The sequence below is a fragment of the Callithrix jacchus genome, chromosome 22, assembly GCF_049354715.1.
Source record: "Callithrix jacchus isolate 240 chromosome 22, calJac240_pri, whole genome shotgun sequence".
In the NCBI taxonomy this organism is placed as follows: domain Eukaryota; kingdom Metazoa; phylum Chordata; class Mammalia; order Primates; family Cebidae; genus Callithrix; species Callithrix jacchus.
This window is the reverse complement of record NC_133523.1, coordinates 31,378,297-31,400,442: the sequence shown is the minus strand read 5'-3', so window position 1 is coordinate 31,400,442 and position 22,146 is coordinate 31,378,297. Positions and strand designations below refer to the sequence as shown.

Sequence of the window (22,146 nt, the reverse complement as noted above, 5' to 3'; positions counted from 1 at the left end):
GTATGGTCCCAGAGTCTCCCTGGCCCAGCCTTGCCAGGCAAGAAGAGCCAGGGTGTGAGGCAGGACCATGGCAGAGGGGCAGGGAGCCAGGGACACCAGACACCTCTGTGGTCTAGACCTTTATGCCAGCACCTCCTGAGTTGTGAAATTCCCCTGCAGAAAATAACCCTCTTGCTGTTCCCAGCCCTTCCTCTGGTGGGGGATGGTAGGTGAAGGCACAGTGAGGACAGGCCTCAGTACTGGACAGGAAGCACCTCACAGCCTTACAAACTGATGTTCATGAGCACCGACTATGTATGGGCTTGGTGCTTCTAAGCATTCAAAGCACTTTACTAACATTAGCTCATTTAATTCTTCCTATAGGTGATATTATTATTATACCCATGTTACAGATATAGAAAACTGAGGCTTGGCGTGGGTACCTTGCCATGATCACACAGCTAGAGAGTGGGAGTTGCTGGCTCTGCCTCCTATGCCACTCCTCCAATCCCCCTCCAGTCCCCTGCCCCAAGCCATCAGTTAGGATGAATCTTATAGCCGGGGGTGTGACATGTCAGAGGTGTCTCTTTATCCCACACACTCATTCTGGAACCAGGACAAGGTTTGAGTGAGGTGGACCTGGGTTCTACCTGGACCAGGGACTTTGCCTCCAAGCTCATTTATTTCCTCATCTGTAAAATAGGGATCCAACCCACCTCAGCCTGAATGGGCTGTGGTGGGGTCCTGAGGGGGTTAGGACCTTGAATCTAAATGTGGAGACTCCGGGAGCCAGGCCTGGAGTCCGCCTCCCTGTTGGGTAGCCTCGGCATGTACATCTTTTGTCTCTACCTCGTGGAGTTACTGTGAGAATAAAATGAACATCAGATCTTGGCAAAGAGCTGGTACGTACATTACTTGGTACTCGCTACATGAGTTACTTTTTCCCTCTATTTTTATGCAATAAGCATAACATTTATTGAAAACTTACTCCATTCCATCTGTGCCAGGCCCTGTTCTAAGTAGCCACATTTATGAACTCCTTGAATCTATAATAGTGGTTCTCAAAGTGTGGTCTGGGGCCGGGTGCGGTGGTGGCTCATGCCTGTAACCCCAACACTGTGGGAAGCTGAGGAGGGAGGATCGCCTGAGGCCAAGAGTTCGAGACCAGTCTCGGCAACATAGTGGAGATCCCATCTCTAAAAAGAAATTAAAAATTAGCCGGGCATGGTGGCTTGCACCTGTAGTCCCAGCTACTCAGAAGGCTGAGGGGGGTGGATGGCTTGAGCACAGGAGGTTGAGGCCGCTGTAAGCTATGTTTGTGCCACTGCACTGCAGCCTGGATGACAGAGAAACCCTAACTTAACACAAACAGGGCCAGGCACGTTGGCTCACGCCTGTAATCCCAGCACTTTCGGAGGCCGAGGTAGGTGGATCACCTGAGATCAGGAGTTCAAGACCAGCCTGACCAACATGGAGAAACCCCATCTCTACTAAAAATATAAAATTAGCTGGACGTGGTGGAGCATGCCTGTAATCCCAGCTACTGGGGAGGCTGAAGTAGAAGAATTGCTTGAACCCAGGATATGGACGTTGCAGTGAGCTGAGATCGCACCATTGCACTCCAGCCTGGGCAACAAGAGCGAAACTCCATCTCAAAAACAAAATGTGGTCTGAGATGGCACCATAAGCATCTTCTGGTAACTTGTTATAAAGGCAGAATCCTAGCCCTGCCCCAGGCATACTGAACCAGAAATTTGGAGGGAGGAGCCCCACAGTCTGTTTTGCACCAAGCCCTCCAGTAGATTCAAATGCAGCTCAAGATTGAGAACCACTCCCTTCTAATAACCCTGAGACGGGTGCTGTAATTCCACCCATCATACAGCAAAGGATGCTGAAGCTCTGGAGGGTTGACCCGCTGCAGTGACATGACTGCTAGGAAACAGAATTTGAACTCTGGCCACCAGACTGTCCTCGGAGTTCCTGCGCTGACCTCAGATGATGTAAAGCTTGTGTACGATGCTGGGGGAATTCCAGATCGTTTCAGTGACTATGGCCCCAGGTAACAGACAGAGGTCCCCTCCCCACCACAGTAGGATCTGAGTGCCACAGGAGGCTCCCACCCACCCCCAGGGCCCCACAGGCACAGCCACAGCCACTTCTGACCCTTTATTGGGGAACTGTTGGCCCCAAATAAATATAATACATTAAACCCAGAGCTGAGGGAATTGTGCACCCCAGGAGGCGCCCCCCACAACCTCGGCCGGGCAAAATAAGTTAGTGGGGGGCCTGCCCGAGGCCAGGCCAGCTCCCTGGGATAAAGTGCATCTCAGTTCCGTGGCCCCCACGTCTGCGCAGTCCCCATCAGGCCGTCAGGAGGGGTGGGCGGGAGATGCCTGGCGCTCACACCGTTCCAGCAGTGGCCGCCAAGGCTCTGTGTGTCCATCTGTCCACGTGGGGGAACAGCTATGTGACCTGGGTCCTCAGGAGAAGCTGTCATCGGGCCGGGGCTGGGCATCGAATGGAGGATCTGAGACTGTGATGCCTTGGTGAAGCTTTTCCAGCGAGAACTTCATCTGCAGGGAGGAGATGAGCAGGGTCGGGGCTGAAGCTGGAGGGTAGTGGGGGGTGATGTCACCCACCCCCATCCTGCCGTTGAGAAACTGAAGACGGTCCAGAGGCCATACCGCCCCACCCCAAGGTCCCCCTGTGAGAAAAGCGCAGCCACGCTGCACCCAGTTTAACTTCTTAGAGGCAGCAGAGGAAAGGGGCTTAGTGTGCGCCTGGGACCCCAATGGCCTGGGTTCAAATCCTGGCTCTGCTGCTTACCTCAGGTAACCTCTGGCAAGTCCTGTAACCACCCTAAGCCAAATCCCTTCATTTGAAATATGGGTCTGTATCACATCTGCTCCATAGGATTATTTCAGGGTCCTGAAGAGCACCGAGAACCTGGTGCACATTAAGTGCTCAGCACGTGTTAGCTGTCACCACCTCCTCTGTGACCTCAGGCAAGTTCCTGAGCTCCTCATACCACTGGATGCCTCATACTGCCTACCTATGTATAAAACCTGGATTAACGGCTGGGTGTGGTGGCTCATGTCTGTAATCCCAGCACTTTGGTAGGCTGAGGTGAATCACTTGAGGTCAGGAGACTGAGACAAGCCTGGCCAACATGGTGAAACCCTGTCTCTACTAAAAATACAAAAATTAGCCCAACATAGTAGCGGGTACCTGTAATCCCAGATACTTGGGAGGCTGAGGCACAAGAATCGCTTGAACCTGGGAGGCAGAGGTTGCAGTGAGCCAAAACTAGGCCACTGCACATCAGCCTGGGCAACAGATCGAGATTCTGTCTCAAAAAGACTGGGCTAGCAAGCTCGTCTTCCTCAAAGGCCAGCGATGAGGATAAGGCAGTCGTGTTTAACACTTAGAATAGCCCAGCGGCAGGTACGTGCTCAATCTGCATCTACTGTGAGCACCAATCTGTGATGCCCACTCTGCATCCTTGGCAATTTGAGAGAGAGGAAAATGATAAAAATTTAACTCAGGGCCAGGAGCAATGGCTCACACCTGCAATCCTAGCACTTTGGGAGGCCGAGGGGGAGAATTGCCTGAGGCCAGGAGTTTGAGATCAGCCTGGCCAACATGGTGAGGCTCCAGTCTCTATAAAAAATGTAAAAGTAGTTCAGGTGTGGTGGTGCATGCCTATAGTCCCAGCTACTTAGGAGGCTGAGGCAGGAGGATTGCTTGAGCCAGGAGTTCGAGGCTGCGTTGAACCATGACCGTGCCACTGCATTCCAGCCTGGGCAGGTGAGATCCTATCTCAAAAGAATAAAATAAAAGGGCCTGGCGTGGTGGCTCATGCCTGTAATCCAACACTTCGGGAGGCCAAGGAGGGTGGACGATGAGGTCAGTAGTTCAAGACCAGTCTGGCCAACATAGTGAAACCCCATCTCTACTAAAAAAAATACAAAAAAAATTAGCCGGACGTGGTGGTGGGCACCTGTAATCCCAGCTACTGGGGAGGCTGAGGCAGGAGAATCATGTGAACCCAGGGGGCAGGGGTTGCAGTGAGCTGAGATCACACCATTGCACTCCAGCCTGGGGACAGAAACTCCGTCTCAAAAAAAAAAAAAAGAAGAAAATAACACAGGATGAGGGGCCGTGCCCACCCTTCTCCATGAGTGATGGGCTAAGCCTTCGAAATCCATGCCCCATCCAGTCCTACCCAGTGCTTTCCAGGGCAAGCCTCGCCTCTCCCTGGGAGCTTGATTTCAGGGGGCAATGACATCCCTAAGAATGAGCCTCCTGACATGGAAGGGTCTGACCAGACGAGATTTTCACCATCACCCACAACTTCAGCTCTGATGGCCTTGGAAATGTAGCCAATTCCAGACTCTTGTTTCCCATCTGCTTTCCCCACTAGACACCTTCCCCAGTACCCAGCACTTGCTCTGACCTACCACAACTGCAGCCTGAGTCTACTGGGGCCTGAGGGCATGGCCATGTGATGACATCACACTTATTGGGCATCTGCTTTGTCCCTGGCGCTAGGCTCACACTCAGGACAGCCAGTGCACATCGGTGTTTCCTGCAGGCCTGGCACCACTCCCAGTGTCAGCCTGTCTCATCCTCACAACAGTCTTTGAGGCAGCATCAGCATTATCCCATGCACAAAGGAAGCCACAGCCACCATGGTGAAGTCACTTGCATGAGGTCACACACCGGAAGTGGAAGCTGGTTGCCTGAGCAGACGCTGCCCCTGAACTACACTGGGTGTCTGGGTCCACCCCATTTTGAAGATGAGACCTCAGGGCCTTTGAAGGGTCTCTCCCCTTCAGACCATGTGACCCCTTAGTTACCCCAGAAGGGGGCAGGGGGTAGAGGGAGCATGCCTGGCCTGCCCCGGCTGCTGTGATGGGTAGGGGTGGACCCAGGAGCCCAGCAGCCAATGACAGTGAGCTCCGTGGTCCCCTGGGGGAAAAGCGTGTCCCCCAATGATGCCAACCCTGGAGATGGGCACAGGGCATAGTTGGTGCGAGAGACCAGCTCTTACTGCTGTCGAGTGACCGGACCCGGCAGTGCCTAACATGAGACGCCTCTGGACTTTTGTCCAGGATGAGCCAATCAGTGCTTTCTTCCATCCATGCTTCCCTGCTTTGCCCTGCAGTGCTGTGGGGTGGGGGCTCTGAGTGGCCTCCTCATTTTACAGCGGAGGACACTGAGACCCGGAGAGGGGACGTGCCTGACGCATGGTGGGGTTTCAGCAGAGGACCTGGCAGCCCTGCAGCCCCAGGCCCTGCCCAAGCAGCGCCTCCTACCTCGTCCAGGAGCTCCACGGAGGCCCGCAGGATCTGCCTCCACTTGTGCACCTCCACGCTGTGGAACTGCTTCTGCAGCGCCAGGATCTCCGCCCACTCTGTGGCCGTCTGGGGGATCTTGCTGTGGGGATGCCAGGCCTGAGCGGGGCCTTGGCCTCCCCCGATATGCCCAAGCCCCCCTCCATTTCCCCAGGCTACCCACTCACCCCTTGGCCAGGGCCAGGCTGTGCCAGGACTCAAAGGTGTGGGCCGTCCTCTCCAGGGACCAGAGGCGGTAGAAGAGCAGGACATTGAGGGCAATGAGGATGATAAGGCTGGTGACAGGGATCAGAGGTCAGGAGTACCAGGGTCTGGATGCTCCGAAAGTGCCACCCCCAATACAACTACACCTTGTAGGGACACCTCTATCCCTCATTGCAGAGGAGAATGAGGCTCAGAGAGGGTGAGAGACATGCCTAGGGATGCACAGCCCATAGCAGGAAAGCCAGGGTTCAAGTCCAGGCCTGTCTGATGGCCATGCCCTTGACCCCCACACCAGGCCACCTCCCTAGGAGAAATGGAGCACGGAGTGGGGAGAAGAGGCTGAAGCAGGGGTAGGGTATAGGTAGGGGAGGGCAGGGGGAGGACTCAGGACCCTACCTCACACAGATCCTGCAGCAGCAGCAGTGAGTGGAGACAGAAAGATGAGTGCCACCTGGCCTGCCCCCGCCACCCCCAGCCCTCCTCGCTCTGGGCAGCTCTGGGCCGAGCGCACCACACCCTCTCACTGGATGAGCACTGAGAGCTGAGGTTCAGAGGCTGAGCACATGGCCGACCTGACCCTTACCTCCCAGGTTAAGCAGACCCTGGGATCCTGCTTCTGTTTCCTCCCAGTGTCCTGCCCGCCCCCTCCTGCAAGTCTCTGGGCTGGTGGGTGTGTGGGTTCTCCCTACCAATGCCCTTCTCAGCCTAGGCAGTCTCTACTCTCCCAGGATGCCCATCCTGACTGCCCCCTGTGGCCTGGGAGGAAGCCGCCACTGGCCTCCCAGGGCTTCCCCACTGCTGGCTCCGACCCCTCTGCCCATGCCTCCCCCATCCCAGCCCCGATCATTCTGGTCTGGTGTCAGGTCTATCTTCCCCTCAAGGTCACTGCTGTGTCCTCAGCATTGCCCAGCTTAGGGGTGGGCACAGAAGATGTGAGTGATGTGCATCAACGACCTCACTTGTTATGCACGCCTCTCCCTGTGCACTTAATTCCAGAATCTTTGTGTGTCTGCTCCTCCAGAGAGCCCCCCTTGACCCTTGGATGAAGTCAGGGCTCTCTGATCTCCACCCATCCCCACCGGGGCTCTGCTCTTCTAGCAGGGAAGGCTTCTCCATGGCAAACGGACACATCCCAAACATCGCCTCGTCTAATCCTTGCTGTAACCAAACACACGCACCGACTTAAGCTAAGGGAGCCCAGAGAGCCCAAGCACTTGCCCAAGGTCACACAGCCAGGAGGCAGATTCAGGCCTGTGTGGCCACTGCTCCTGTCTCTTACTCACACAATGCTGATGAGAACCAGGGCACTGGGGATGCCTGCTCCGGGGCCCTGGTCTACAGACGGCTCGGAGAAGCGGGAGCTGAGAGAGCCTGCAGGAGAGCGGCTTGGAGTCAGACGGCCCGGTCCAGGACCCCGGTTCCTCTGCCCATCTGGACCGGGCCCCAGTGGAACGCACCCGAGGTATGCATGCCGGCCCGGGCGCAGGGGTCTGGGTCTGGGTGCTGCGGCCCGTCCCCGTGAGCCCGCCAGCTCAGGGGCCGCTTCCGCCGCCGCAGACCAGATAGCAAGCCCCGGGCATCCTTCCCGCCTTCCTCCAGTGACAACTTCTCAGCCTTGGCAAGCTCTCGCTCTGTGTAGAAGAGAGGGGTCTCTGAATGTCCACACCTGGCCAAGCCACCCCCCAACCCATGCCCCGACCGGCCTTCTGCCCCTACCCAGATGATGGAAATAGTCTTCAATGCCACTCCACGAGTTCTTCTCAATGAGCGACTTCACCAGGCTCCACGGCTGCTTTCGGTAGCGGATCTCAGAAGACACTCTGGAGTTGGGAGATCAGGGGAAGGAGGTCTGGGTCTGACTCCAGCCTTGGCTTCCTCATCCCCCAAGATGGATTCTTTCCTTCCCATAATTCAGAGGGCCCCTTGTCACTCAGACAAAACAGACGGGTTCCCTACCCCCCATGGCTTCCCTGGATCTCCCACACAACACCCTACTCAGCCGAAATGCCAGCCAACTCCACCCATGCCCACTACCTGGGTAACATTCCCAGCAGCCCGAGCCCTGTCCACTCACAGACGACCTCTTAACCAGACCTCGCCCCTGAACCTCTTCCATCTGGCTGCTGCACCCCAACTCCACATGGGCTCAGCTCAGTAGAGACAGCTCAGTCCTAAACTGACCTGATCTTTCCCCGGACCCATTCCTCCCTGCTGCCTCCATCTCGGTCACTGGCAGCTCCATCGCTGGTTATAGTGACTCAGGCCAAATGCCTCGGGGTACTCCTTGAGCTCTCTTCTTTCCCTTACCCCTACATCCAATCTCTCATCAAATCCTGTCGGCTAAACCTACAAAATCTCTCCAGAATCTAAACTTTTCCCCTCCATTGTCCCACCCTGATCCAGCAGCCTCTGTCCCCTCCAGCCTGGATGTCCCAGCAGCCTCCTCCCTGGCCTCCTGCTCCTGTCCCTGTCCACCAGATCAGAGGGAGGCTGGGACCACCTGAGTCAGGTCAGTACCCTCCTGGCTCAGAGCCCTGCCCTAGTTGTACCTCCAGATAAAAGTAAAGTCTTCTCCATGAGCCACATCTGGGTCACTTTTTTTTTTTTTTTGAGACAGGATCTTACTTTGTCGCCTAGGCTGAAGTGCAATGGCATGATTGTGGCTCACTGCAACCTCCCCCGTCTGGTTAATTTTTTTGTTTTATTTTGTTTTGAGATGGAGTCTCACTCTGTCACCCAGGCTGGAGTGCAGTGGCACAATCTCAGCTCACTGCAACCTCTGCCTCCCAGGTTCAAGTGATTCTTATGCCTCAGCCTCCCAAGTAGTGGGGATTACAGGCGTGCGCCACCACACCCGGCTAATTTTTGTATTTTTAGTAGAGACAGGGTTTCACCATGTTGGCCAGGCTGGTCTCAAACTCCTGACCTCAAGTGATCCACCTGCCTTGGCCTCCCAAAGTGCTGGGATTACAGGTGTGAGCCACAGCGCTCAGCCCTGGCTAATTAAAAAAAAAATTTTTTTTGTAGAAACAGGGCCTCATTATGTTACCCAGGCTGCTCTCAAACTCCTGAGCCCAAGTGATCCTCCTGCCTCAGCCTCCCAAAGTGCTGGGATTACAGGTGTGAGCCACTGCATCAGGTCCTGGTTCACCACTTGAATCTCACCTCATCTTACTCCACCCCAGCCACTGCCCACACCCCTGCCTCAGGGCCTTTGCACCTGCGGTCCCAAACGAGTTGCTCTCATCTCCTTCAAGTTCTTGGCAAAAAATTTCTTTCCCAGTGGGCCCCTCCCTGACCAGCGTATCAGGTGAAAAAGCCTCCACGCCCCTCCCTCTATAACCTGCCATGTTTTCTTCGTTTTTCTCTGTAGCCCTAATTGCCAGTGGATGTTCTGTAGCAGCTTTTCCTAGTTATTTCTCTCTCTCTCTCTTTTTTTTTTTTTTTTTGAGATGAAGTCTCATCTGTTGCCCAGGCTGGAGTGCAGTGGTGTGATCTCAGCTCACTGTAGCCTCCACCTCCCAGGTTCAAGGAATTCTCCTGCCTCGGCCTCCCGAGTAGTTGGGTCTACAGACGCTCGCCACCACATTCGGTTAATTTTTCTATTTTTAATAAAGATGGGTTTTTGCCATGTTGGCCAGGCTGGTCTTGAACTTCTGACCTCAAGTGATCTGCCCACCTCACCCTTCCAACGTGCTGGGGTTATAGGCATCAGCCACCGCACCCAGCCAGATTTTCCTATTTCTCTATTGTCCAATTCCTCACTTGAATATGAGCTCCCTGAGAGAGGCGACATCACCTGGCTTTGCTGCTGTATGCTCGTGATCTTGAGGCTCAGACTCTCTCTGAGATGGGAGGAGCCGTCCCAGGGCCACTCTTTTCCCATCCTCCACTATTCAGAGCACAAGGGCCTCAGGAACCCCAGGCTTCTGTTCCTCCACCAGGCTGGGAACCAACGCTCTGCTGCTGACTTGAGGAGTGGACGGGGGCCCTGGGGCCACCAGGGCATGGGATGGAGGGGCCAGCCACCACTCACCGGAGCCTCGCCTTGTTCCGGGCCAGACCCAGGATGCAGTAGCGGTGGGCAGTGTAGAAGTAGTCCTGGTAGGGGATGCCCTGCGTCAGCACCTCGGAGTCCACCACACACCCGCCAGCCTGGGGGCCGCGCCGGAACAGCGTCTGCAGGGACAGGGCCGGGGGAGTCAGGGCCACCCCACCCACCCAACTGCCCCACCTACCCGGCCATCCCACCTGGCCCACCTGTGTCTCCACCACAGAGGCGCTCTTGGGGCCCAGCGGGTTGCTGATGGGGATGGTATATGTCAGCACCCGGCGCTGGTGGCACTTGCTGTCCCCACTCCAGGGGCTCAGGGTCACATCTGACAGAGGGAGGAGCAGCATGAGACCACAACCCAGTCCTCTGCCCACAAGCCACAGGAGACTCGGTCTTCTGGGATATCTCTCTGGGGACTTGGCCCAATCCCCACCCCTCCTCTGTGTCCCCACCTTTCTTCCAGGAGCCTAAAACCTTAGCTGTTGGGGTAGGACCATCTCATCCATTGCTACAGCCTCAGTTTCTCTCTCTGCACCCGTCCTGGCTTCTGCCCTGAGCATTGGACCTGCAATCTTCTCAGCACTTTCCCCTGGAAGGTCCCCAGACCCCTGGAACCCACGGAGCACCACATGGCCTCAACATCTCTCCAAACCTGCTGCATCTCCCAGGTCCCCACTCAGGGGCGCTCCAGGCTCCCACTGAAGCACTAGGCCTTGCCCTGGACACCCCGTAGTCAGACCCCTAGGTTGTTACCTGTGTTCACCAAAACTCCCAAGCTTCACTCCTCGTTCAGCCCATTTTTGCCTGCCCAGTCTTCCCTTGAGTGCCTGACCTCAGTCTCCTCATCTGGTCCAGGAGCATCTTGTTAAAGCCAAGCCTAAGTCTATCTCTTCTCTTCCTAGAACGTTCCAGGGCTCCCCAGTACCCCAAGGACAGGGTCTGAGTTTGGTATAGTTTGGTGATTTGTCCCTGCCCAAATCTCATGTTAAATTGTAATCCCCAGTGTTGGAGGTGGAGCCTGGCAGGAGGTGTTTATATCATGGGGGTGGATTCCTCATGGTTTGCGGCTGTCTTCATGATAGTGAGTTTTTCTGAGATCTGGTCATTTAAGTGTGTGGCACTTCCCCTCCACTCTCTCTCACACGCTCCCCCTTTGCCTTCCACCATGATCAAAAGCTCCCTGGGGCAGCCAGGCATGGTGGCTCACACCTCTAATCCCAGCACTTCCGGAGGCCAAGGGGGGCGGATCACTAAAGGCAAGAGATAGAGACCGGTCCGGCCAACCTGGTAAAACCCCATCTCTACTAAAAATACAAATATTACCCTGGCGTGGTGGCAGGTGCCTGTAATCCCAGCGACTTCAGGCTGAGGCAGGAGAATCGCTTGAACCTGGGAGGCAGAGGCTACAGTGACCCAAGATTGCTCCAGTGCACTCCAGCTGGGGCAACAGCGAGACCCCGAATCAAAAATAAATATATGCTAATGATCACACACTTCATGTCTACCCTGTCAGGCCTGTGCAGGGTTTAGAGGCCAGTGGGAGACCAGGATAGATGAACTCCTGTCCTGAGACCCAGCATCTCTTGGGAACAACAAGAATATCTAAATGAAGACCACACACTACCAGCGTGCTGTGAATTAAGGGCAGAGGCTGAGTGTCTGGGGGTATCTGCCATCTGAGGAGGGTCAGGGAAGGCTGCCAGGAGGAGGGGAAATCAAAACCAAGACCTGAAAGAGGAACTGAGGAAGGAAGGAAGGGGTGGGAGCAGAGGAGCCTGGGGGGGCTGACACTGGGAGGAGTCCCCTGAGGCTGGGACGGGCAGCCACAGAGCTGAGTGAGGCTGAAGGGTTGACTCCGGACCAGCTGAGAAACTTGGGAGGCTATGAGAGAGATTCAAGCCGGGCCAGAGGGCATCAGATGCGAGTTTCTCTTTATTTCTTTTTCTATATTGATGAGACATGTATTCCTTGCAGAATCATGAAGACTGTGCCTTGTGTTCGGGGGGGGCTACAAGGACCCCAGAACTATGCTTCTGTCCTAAATGGGGCGGTATGTCAGGCTGAGGAGCTCTGCGTTAGGCCGTTCCTACATTACCATAAATACCTGAGGCTCGGTAACTTATAAAGAGGTTTAATGGGTTCACAGTTCCACAAGCTGTACAGGAAGCATGATGTCGGCATCTGCCTTCTGGGGAGGCCTCACAAGCTTTTTTTATTTTATATATTTATTTTTTTGTTTTTGAGATGGAGTCTCGCTCTGTTGCCCAGGCTGGAGTGCAGTCCATGATCTCGGCTTACTATAACCATCGCCTCCCAGGTTCAAGCAAGTCTCCCGACTCAGCCTCCAGAGTAGCAGGGATTACAGGTGTACAGCACCATGCTCAGCTAATTTTTTTTATTTTTGTAAAGACTGGGTCTCACTATGTTGCCCAGGCTGATCTCAAACTGGGCTGACATGATCTTACTGCGTTGGCACCCCCCATCCTTTTTTTCCTTTTTTTTTTTTTTCTGAGACAGTGTCTTGCTCTCGTTGCCCAGGCTGGAGTGCAATGGCACGATCTTGGCTCACTGCAACCTTCATCTCCTGAGTTCAAGCGACTCTCCTGCCTCAGCCTCTCCAGTAGCTGAGATTACAGGTGCCTGCCACCACACCCAGCTAATTTTTTTGTATTTTTAGTAGAGATGGGGTTTCACCATGTTGGCCAGGCTGGTCTCGAACTCCTGACCTCAGGTGATCCACCGCCCTGGCCTCCCAAAGTGCTGGGATTACAGGCATAAGTCACCCTGCCCAGGCTTCGCCCCCCCCCACTCCCCCACCGTCCCTTTTTTTGAGACAGAGTTTTGCTCTGTCACCCAGCCTGGAGTGCAGTGTTGGCAATCTCAGCTCACTGGAACCTCCACCTCCAAGGTTCAAGCAATTCTCCTGCTCCTGCCTCCCAAGTAGCTGGGACTATAGGCATGCGCCACCACACCCGGCTAATTTTTGTATTTTCAGTAGAGACGAGATTTCACCATGTTGCCCAGGCTGGTCTTGCACTCCTGACCTTAAGTGATCTGCCCACCTCAGCTTCCCAAAGTGATGGGATTACAGGCGTAAGCCACGCCTCAGCCTCTTAATTTGTATTTATTAAATGCTTTCAATATGGTATTGCTCTAGGTGCTTTTCTAGTATAAACTCATTTAGTTCTCATGAGAACCAGTAAGCCAGGTACTATTACCATACCCCATTATGCAGAAGGAGAAACTGAGGCACAGGGAGTCTCAGAATCCCACTCAAGCCTACCCAGCTAGTAAGAGGCAGAACTGCTTCTGGTCTCACAGACGTTGCTTTTCACCACCCCACCCGGCCCCACCGGTTAGCAGTGCCTTCCCGTGTCCTGGGCTACCCTTCCTCACCCCTCCCCTGCACCTGCTTAACCTCGGCCTCTTTTTCACATGCCTCCCCGACCTGTGAACTTGCACTGCTGCAGAAAGCCCTGGAGGAAGGGCGAATCCGAGAAAAGCATCTGCTGGAGCCGCTCAGCACCCACATGGAAGACAGAGTTGATGAGGAGGCGGCCGGAGAGGTCGGGAAGCAGGGCGGCCAGGTCTGCTGCAGACAGAGGAGGGTTCAGGGTGATGACCGCCTCTACTCCTCCCTCCCTCCCACCGCAGGCCATGCCTCTCCACTCCCAGGCCTTGTAGGGTGCATGGGCAGGCCCAACCTCCCAGGTCAGAGCAGGACACTGACACAGCCCTCCTGACTCAGGGATGGGCTGAGGGTGGGCATCTGCCCCAGGCCTAGCCCATCAGAGCCACCGTGCTTGCTTCTGGGTGGAGAACACACCTAGGCCCTGCGACTGAAACCACAGGAGTTCATTATGCGGTGAGCACGTGCTCCTGGGAGCATCAGCCTGGGAGCACAGCAATTGGTTCAGGGGTGAGTGTGCGACCCAGGCCCAGCTGCTCAACCACAGTGATTGGTTCAGGTGCAGGCACGCTCTCAAGGTGGAGCAATCAGAGCCAACCCAAGGGTGTTAGCTGTAGACAATGGGAAAAAGAAGCTGCTCTCTCTCATTGCGCTGGTCTGGGGCAGTCATCTCTGCCCTGTGAGAGACAAGAGTAGAGGCTACCTGAGAATTAGTGGAGAGAGAAGATGAATAATGATAATGGAAATGCTAAAAGTCATGAAATCACTTCATTCTCTCTCCCTTCGTTCATTTTAGAGACAGGATCTTGCTCTGTTGCCCAGGCTGGAGTGCAGTGGTGCAATCATAGCTCACTGCAGCCTCCAGCTCCTGAGCTCAAGCATTCCTCCTGCCTCAGCCTCCCTAGTAGCTGGAACTACACAGGGTGCATGACACCATGCCTGGCTAATTTTTTTTAAATCTTTTGTAAAGACAGGGGTCTCACTATGTTGCCCAGGCTTGTCTCAAACTCTTGGCCTCACGGGATCCTCTTGCCTTGGTCTGCCAGATGGCTGGAACTACAGCTGTGCACCACACCTAGCGATCCTCCCACCTCGGCCTCCCAAAGTGCTGGGACTACAGGAGTGAGCCACCGCGCCCGGCCTCATTTCATTCTCTTAACAAAACCCTATGAAGTGGGTATTATCATTGTTAACCTCATTTTCAGAGAAGGAAAGCAAAGCTCAGAGAAGTGACACAATCTGCCCACGTGACATGGTACAGAAGCAGTGTGGCCAGGATCTGAGCCCAGCAAGCTGCCTTCAGTCCGTGCTTGCGTTCACCTTGCCATGCTGCCTTCAAAGCAGAGCTAAAGACAGATTTCTAGAAACAGCACCTGAACACCATCCCGCCTGCACCTGGGCTCTCAGAGCCATGAGCTAATCCATCCTCTTTTGCTTAAGGCTGAGCGAGGCTTGCAAGTACTGGAGGCAAACGAATCGTGCCCACCTGCCTCACCTTCCTCTCCAGTGGATGAAGACGAGTTACTCGTGTCCGTCAACAGCTCCTCGCTGGGCAGCAGATCCAAGGGGCCCAGGGTGGTGGGCCCGTCAGGTGGGGTGGGCTCTGTGCTTGGGGGTTCAGCCACCGGGGTCACTGTCTGGCTGGAGGAGGCGTCTGGCTGGCTGTCTACTTGCTCCTCCTTGTCCTCCTCTGCCTGCAGAGAAAGGCCTCATGCAGCCTTGGCCGCCTCCATCCCAGCCCCAGGGCCCCCAGGTCCACACTGGCCACAAGGACTCCAGGGTGGTGTACGCACCGTATGTATCCACCTTGGGTGGTGTATGCACTAAAGGCTCGCGGCAGAGCTGCGATCGGCCTGGGGCCACCCAGATGGGGCCCCTCCAGCCCCTGCCAGGCTTGTCTCAGATGCCTGGGCCACAAGTTTTCTTGCCTGTTCTGTCTGTCTGTCTCCTGCTTCATCCATCCACCCATGTCCCTCCCCTTCTGTCTCTCACCCTTTCTGTCTGTCCCCTCTCTTCCCTGTCTCTCTTTCCCTCTCTGTCCCATGCCTGTCTTCCCACCCCCGTCCTGTTCCTCCATCCACCCCTTCCCTGCCCCTTCTGTCTACTCCCCTCCAAATCTGTCGGGCTGTCCTTCTCCCACTGCACCCCCAGCCCTCCTCTGTCTCTCCCTATCAGTATCTCACCCCTTTCCACCCCACTGCTCACCCCATGGTCTGCGTCGCTGCTGGCTCGGGAAAGGTTGGGGGTGACACGGCCACGGCGTGAACCCACTGGGCTCGCCTCCTGGCTGCGGTCAGCTGCCCCTGAGGAAGTAATGTCGCTCAGGGCGATCACATCTCCCACTTCCTTGGGGGTCCTGCGGGGAAGGGGAGGAAGCGGGACTGCTGTGTCCTTGAGACCCCACACATGCTCCTGGATCCCACAGACTTCATACAACCACCTGAGGCCCCCCAGCACTCCAGGAACTCTGCACACAGCCCGTGCTGTTCTCCCCAGAACCCTGCAACCTTCCCTGAACTCCAACTCACCCTAGACCGTTTAGCTGCAAGGGGCAGACGTAGTCCTCATCCTCGCTGGTAAGGCCCAGCTCTGAGCCGTAGCACTGATGCACCAGGTGCCAGAGCTCTCGGGGACTCAGCGTCTGGGAAGGTGGGATCTGGGGTTGGCCTCCATCTCACCCCAGCCAGTGCCCGGCCCGTCAGATTCCTCACCAGCCCCTGGCCTCTGCAGATCCCCTGGCTTCCACAAGAAGGCAGCCAGGATCTCCTGCACCAGACCTGGCCCCAATACATGGGAAACCCCCTGCTACAGCCCCTCCAGGCCCTGCAGCCAGCACTTATGCCTCCTGCCTCCCACAATACTCTGGCCAGAGAATGTTCCCACTTTTTTTAATAACTTTTTTTTTTAGATAAAGTATGGCTCTGTCACCCAGGCTGGAGTGCAGTGGTGTGACCTCAGCTCACTGCAAACTCTGCCTCCGGGGTTCAAGCGATTCTCCTACCTCAGCTTCCCAAGTGGCTGGGATTACAGGTGCATGTCACCATGCCCAGCTAATTTTTACGTTTTTAGTAGAGACAGGGTTTTGCCAAGTTGGCCAGGCTGGTCTCAAACTCCTGACCTTGTGGGCACCATGATCCACCCACCTTGGCCTCCCAAAGTGCTGGGATTACAGGCGTGAGCCACCGTGCCCAGCCATGAGTGTTCCCATTTTTAAAGAGAATACGGAGGCCCAGGGAAGGGAAGTCATGTAGGGAAAGTCATGCGTTCAAGGTTCAAGTGACTTGGTCAAGCCCTGCCAGACTCCAGGGCTGAGGCTCCCCCGCCATGCCATCCTGGCCCCCCCAAGAAATCTTTTCCCAGGTGTCCTCGGGAGCCTTAGGCTTTCAGCCACCCTTGGCCAGAGTGGCTGTGATGACAGATAACAGTAAGTGATCACAGCAGCAGACATTCGCTGCCTTGTCAACTAGCTGCATTCTCCTAACACTTTATAGATGTGCTAACTCACTGTGTCTTCAAAACAATGGCTCTGAGAAGTGCAAGGTGACATGCCAAGATCCAGCCAGGACGTGGCAGTGCTGAGATGTGACCCTAAGGGAGCTTGTTCTACAGCCGGGGGCGGGGCCGGTGGCCATGGAGCGAATCACTCTGCTCATGAGAGCTGACATTTATTTTGGGCGCAATTCTGGGTGTTATGAAGTGGGGATGGACCCCATTTGACAGATGGGGTTCAATCACTTGCCCCAGGGGATGTGGCTGGAACCCCAGGGCTCTGTTCTGTCTTCCTTAGGGCCTGAGTGTGCTGTCCCTCTCTCAGGCTGTGGAATGGGACTTTCAGTGCTCCTGCCAGCCCCAGGGAGATTGGAGCATCTAAGGCAGCCTGTGAGTGCCACTCAGACTGAGGATAGGGCTGGGGCTTTCTAAGGTGCTGTGGGGCCAGCCATAGCCCATACCCCTGTGACAACCATCCACCATCTATCCATGCTCCCCCACTGCCAGCAGAACCTGGATTTCGTTTAGGCTGAAAATCATTCTTAGTCCCAGGGAAGAATTACGACGGTTTATACAAATCCATGTCCATTTGCCAGAAACTCAGCTTCAGGGGCAGGTGAGGCCCAGGGAGGAGCTGCAGGTGCACTGGGCCTGGTGCCCACGGAGAAGAGCCAAGGCTGCCTCCAGCTCCGAAAGTTCTGGAGCCCCTGGCTCCACGGTCCCCCTGGCAGCCCCCCGTCCCCACCCAGGCCTCACCCAGGCCCACCTTTTCAAGCAGTGCATTCTGCCAGAGGCGGAAGATGAGGAGGAAGCAGCGATCACGGGCCCCGAAGGAAGTGAAGAAATGCTATGAGGGAAGAGAGAGAGGTGTGAGCAGGTTCGGGAGAGGCCAGGACAGAGGCGGGAGGTACCACCCTCATCTGCACTGACACCACATCTTTGTCCCCATGAATCCATTAATTCACCCCTGCATTATCCCACAAAACACCTGTCCTGCACCCGGCCCTGTGCTGGACAATGCCAGAATCACGGGGCTAGAGAGACAGCACCTGGCCCTGTACTCAGAGCTCCTAGGCCAGGGAGGGGACTGACGCATCTCCAGACAGGGTCAGCCCAGAGGGGCCGGGCTGTGATGGGGAAGCCCAGGGAACTTGCCCAGCCTCCTTTGCCACTAAGAATGGTCAGTTGATTTTTTTTTTTTTTTCCTGAGACAGGGTCTGGCTTTGTCACTGAGGCTGGAATGCAGTGACATGATCACAGCGCACTACAGCCTCAACCTTCTGGGCTCAAGCCATCCTCCATCTCAGCCTCCTGAGTAGCTGGGACCACAGGTGCGTGCCACCACACCTGGTTATTTATTTATTTATTTTAAGTCTCGCTCTGTCACCCAGGCTGGAATGCAGTGGCATGATCTCAGCTCCCAGGTTCAAGTGATTCTCCTGCCTCAGCCTCCTGAGTAGCTGGGATTACAGGCATGTGCCACCACACGCTGCTAATTTTTGTATTTTTATTAGAGACGGGGTTTTACTGTGTTAGCCAGGGCTAGTCTCTATATCCTGACCTCGTGATCTGCCCACCTCGGCCTCCCAAAGTGCTGGGATTACAGGTGCCACCCTGCCCGGCAATTTTTTTTTTTTTCTTTTTTGTAGAGACGGGGTCTCACTATGTTGTCTAGGCTAGCCTCGACCTCCTGGGCTCAAGGAATCCTCCCACCTCAGCCTCCCCAAACTGCTGGGATTACAGGCATGAGCCACTGCACCTGGCCAGATCCACTTTCAACCAAAACAACACAAAGGGAAGTCTGCAGGGAAGCATCCCCCACGCCTGCCCCCTCCTTGTTGCGCTGCTGGTGAGAAAGCCATCTTGCAACCAACAGACACGAGGCCACAATGACAGGGACGGGACACAGCATCAGGGGAGACTTACAAGGGGAGGGGCGGCTGAGGCACCACATACATAGAAGAGTTTTACTATGTCTGCTGTTCCTGAGCAGCTGTGTGAGGTGACAGGTTTCAGGGAAAGAGAAGAGAGACTGGTGCAAGGATCAGGTCAGGGGTGATGGGAGCCTGGCCGGGAGAACAGAGAGAGGGGACAGCTCGCAGGGAACTCAGGGTGCAGAACAAACGGGGCTCTGCATGGTTGGGGGAGGTGGCCTGCTGAGATGGGGGACTGTGTGGTCCCGTCACTGACTCCTCCGTCACCTTCTCACTCTCCGTGCAGATCTGGATGGCATTGGGGATCAGCTTAGCTGTCTTTTCCTTCTTCAGACATGTCACTTCCTTCAGCTGGATGGAGATCTGAGGACAGCAGGAGGGTCAGTAGGAGCAGGCTGGGGCTGGCCTCGGTGGCCTCCGCCCCTGCACCCCACACAGCGGTAGGCTCACCGTGGTCTCCCAGCGGAAGATGTTGCTGTAGAAGCAGATCCAGTTCTCGGAGAGGTAGAGGCGGCCCTGCAGTAGGATCTCACGCTGCAGGGCGCAGGAGTAATCTGAGAGTGGCCGGGGACAGACAGGAGGATACCTGAGTCACGGGGCTGTGCCGGCGCCCGAGGGCCGGTGGGGAGTCACAGGGCCGGGGGTCCAGGACTCACCCACAATGAGGCGTTCTGCTTCGGGGAGTTTGCTGAACAGCTTCCGGAAGTCCTCGTTACGCTGCTTGTAAGTGGGACTCAGCATCTGGGGGAGGTTTGGGAGGTGAGAATCTGGACGGGGGTCCACACTCCCAATTCTGCCCCACAAAGCTCCCAGAAGCCCCTCAGTCTCTTACATCCCTGACGGGTTCCACTGCATGCGACACACAAGTAACCACAATGGCAGCTGCCAATTACAGATTTCCTATGCAAGACAGGCCCTGTACCAAGCACCCACCAGTATCACTGACTCATTCCACGTTCCCTTCACACTTGTAAGGTGGGGCTGTTTCTCAAGGACAGGGAGAGGCCCAGAGAGGTTAAGTAACTCATCCAAGGTCACACAGCACATAAATAATAGCACAGAATGTGACCCTAGCTCTGCACCCACTCAATCTCAGCACACACTCCCTGACTGCTGCAGCCTAGGGCTCCTGGCCCAGCACCCTGTCCTCCCAGCCCACCAGCAAGCCCTTTGCCCAGAAACTTACACTATACCAGCTCTGCATCTTCTGCAAGGGAAAGAAGAGAAGTCAGGAAGAACCCCTAGATCATCTGACAGCCCCCCCACCCAGCCCTCTCCCCACCCAACCTGGGCTTGCACCGACCTTGCTGTTGCGGATGAAGTTCCGGCTGCCTAGGCTCTGGGTGCTGGGAGTCCCGGGCACCCCGCCCTTCTCTGAGGAGCTATCCGACCCCTTCTCCACCATGGTGCCTGGTTCTGGCTCGGGTGGGGGCCGGCTTGGGGGCAGGAGCTGCAGCCGCTTGCGAAGTGATGGGGAGCTGCTTGGCGTGCTCCGGCCAGAGTGTGGTGTGGTGCTGGGGGCAGGAGGAGCAGTGTTACTGGGAGAAACAGGCTGGGGTTCGGGGACAGGCCTGTTTTTGGAGGCCCACTCATCAGCCCACTGATCCTCGAACACACACGCATCCGCCCAGCCATCCTGTTCCTCTTCCCAGCAGTGAGACCCAGAACGCGCTCCTTCACATCTCCGTGCTACAGTTACCTACTTCATCAGCCATCCAGGGACGATAAATGCATCGCCTCATCTGGTTGTTTGCAGCTTACACAAATCAGGACATGTAAAGCACTTCCTTTATTATTTTACCTTCTTTTTTTTTTTTTTTTTTTTTGGCAATGGAGTCTTGTTCTATCACCCAAACTGGAGTGAAGTGGCATGATCTCAGCTCACTGCAACCTCCACCTCCTGGGTTCAACTGATTCTCCTGCCTCAACCTCCTGAATAGCTGGGACTACAGGCTCCTGCCACCACGCTTGGCTAACTTTTGTATTTTTAGTAGATGGGGTTTCACCATGCTGGCCAGGCTGGTCTCAAACTCTTGACCTCAAGATCCGCCCACCTCAGCTTTCCAAGTGCTGGGATTATAGGCATGAGCCACTGTGCCAGGCCTACTTTAATTTTTTTTTTTGAGATGGGGTCTCCCCAAATTGCCCAAGCTGGTCTCAAAATGCTGGCCTCAAGCGATCCTCCAGCCTCAGCCTCCCAAAGTGCTGGGATTACAGGCATGAGCCACCGTGCCCAGCCTATGTAAAGTAATTCTAACAGCTCTCAGTGACATCTGCTAGCGAGCTCTCAATGACATCTGCTACTTTTTATTTAATTTTTTATTTTTTTGAGACGGAATCTTGCTCTGACGCCCAGGCTGGAGTGCAGTGGTGTGATTTCAGCTCACTGTAACCTTCGTCTCCCAGGTTCAAGTGATTCTCCTGCCTCAGCCTCCAGAGTAGCTGGGACTACAGGCTCAGACCACCATACCCAGCTAACTTTTGCATTTTTAGTAGAGATGGGGTTTTACCATGTTGGCCAGGCTGGTCTCAAACTCCTGACCTCAAGTGATCTGCCCACCTTAGCCTCCTGAAGTGATGGGACTGACTACAGGTGTGAGTCACTGCACCTGGCCTACATCTGCTGTTTTAAAAATTAACTTAGTATTTCAAACAACAAATATTTCTTGAACAGCGACTTTCCACTCAGTTGTTGGAGCTAAAACCCTGGGCATCTTTCTTAATTTCTTTATTTTCCTCATCTCTCATTTCAAAATCTATTTCCATTGTTTATTTTTATTTTTAGAGACAGGGTATCTGTCACCCAGGCTGGAGTAAAGTGGCGCAATCACGGCTCACTGCAGCCCTGAGCTCCTGGGCTCAAGTGATCCTCCTGCTTCAGCCTCCCTGGTAGCTAGGACTACAGGTGGACACCACTGCGTCACTTTTTATTTTTAAATATTTTTTGTAGAAATGTGGTTTAGCTATGTTGCCCGGGCTGTTCTCAAACTCCTGGCCTCAAGTGATCCTCTCACCTCAGACACTACCAAAGCACTAGGATTACAGGTGTGAACCACTGCTCCCAGCCCTATTTCCTTTATCTATTTGTTTGTTTGTTTATTTTGTACCCAGGCTGGAGTGCACTGGCGTGGTCTCAGCTCACTGCAACCTCCGCCCCCTGGGTCCCGGTTCAAGTGATTCTCCTGTCTTAGCCTCTCAAGCAGCTGGGATTACAGGCACGCACCACCATGCCCAACTAATTCTTATATTTTTAGTAGAGATGGGGTTTCACCATGTTGGCCAGGTTGGTCTTAAACTCCTGACCTCGTGATCTGCCTGCCTCAGCCTCCCAAAGTGCTGGGATTACAGGAGTGAGTCACTGCACCTGGCCTATTTCCGTTATTTTTACTATACCAATTTCTCCCTGCTCCAGCCTCCATCACCTCCATCACCTCCAGCCTGGACATCCCAGCGGCCTCTTCCCTGATGTCCTACAACCAGAGGGGTCTGTGACCACCTGAGTCAGGTCTGAGCCCTGCCCTGGTTGCACCTCACTCCAGGTAAAAGGAAAGACCTCACCCTGGTGTGGTGATTTGGCCCTGGCACCTCACTGACCTCCTGTCCTCCCTCCACTCCGGCCACCCCAGCCTCCTTTTGTCCCTAAGCTCTCCAACCTCGTTCCCAGGCCAAGGTCTCCACACCTATAGTCCCTCCGTCTGAATGTCCTTCCACAGCCCCAGC

At 55.0% G+C, this 22,146-nt stretch overlaps 1 protein-coding gene across 9 annotated transcripts in view; it reads right to left on the bottom strand.

The window, feature by feature from the left end:
* Positions 1-2,132: 2,132 nt before the first annotated feature.
* The window catches only part of GRAMD1A (GRAM domain containing 1A), a 40,117-nt gene continuing 20,103 nt past the window's right edge, over positions 2,133-22,146 (bottom strand). For 3 of the 9 annotated variants that reach the window (XM_078359035.1, XM_054250272.2, XM_054250273.2), the window contains 18 exons: positions 19,730-19,940; positions 19,613-19,633; positions 19,083-19,167; positions 18,877-18,980; positions 18,694-18,789; positions 17,259-17,339; positions 15,532-15,644; positions 15,209-15,359; positions 14,490-14,697; positions 13,043-13,186; positions 9,801-9,919; positions 9,577-9,719; positions 7,257-7,360; positions 6,998-7,171; positions 6,824-6,911; positions 5,504-5,611; positions 5,298-5,418; positions 2,133-2,552 (listed from right to left, as the gene is read on the bottom strand). In XM_078359035.1, coding sequence (XP_078215161.1) covers positions 2,460-2,552; positions 5,298-5,418; positions 5,504-5,611; positions 6,824-6,911; positions 6,998-7,171; positions 7,257-7,360; positions 9,577-9,719; positions 9,801-9,919; positions 13,043-13,186; positions 14,490-14,697; positions 15,209-15,359; positions 15,532-15,644; positions 17,259-17,339; positions 18,694-18,789; positions 18,877-18,980; positions 19,083-19,167; positions 19,613-19,633; positions 19,730-19,940 — 2,164 coding nt within the window. In that variant the 3' untranslated portion in view covers positions 2,133-2,459. The remainder of the gene's footprint in view (positions 2,553-5,297; positions 5,419-5,503; positions 5,612-6,823; positions 6,912-6,997; positions 7,172-7,256; positions 7,361-9,576; positions 9,720-9,800; positions 9,920-13,042; positions 13,187-14,489; positions 14,698-15,208; positions 15,360-15,531; positions 15,645-17,258; positions 17,340-18,693; positions 18,790-18,876; positions 18,981-19,082; positions 19,168-19,612; positions 19,634-19,729; positions 19,941-22,146) is intronic. The other 6 variants (XM_078359036.1, XM_035284119.3, XM_017967986.4 and 3 more) reach the window with 3 other exon arrangements.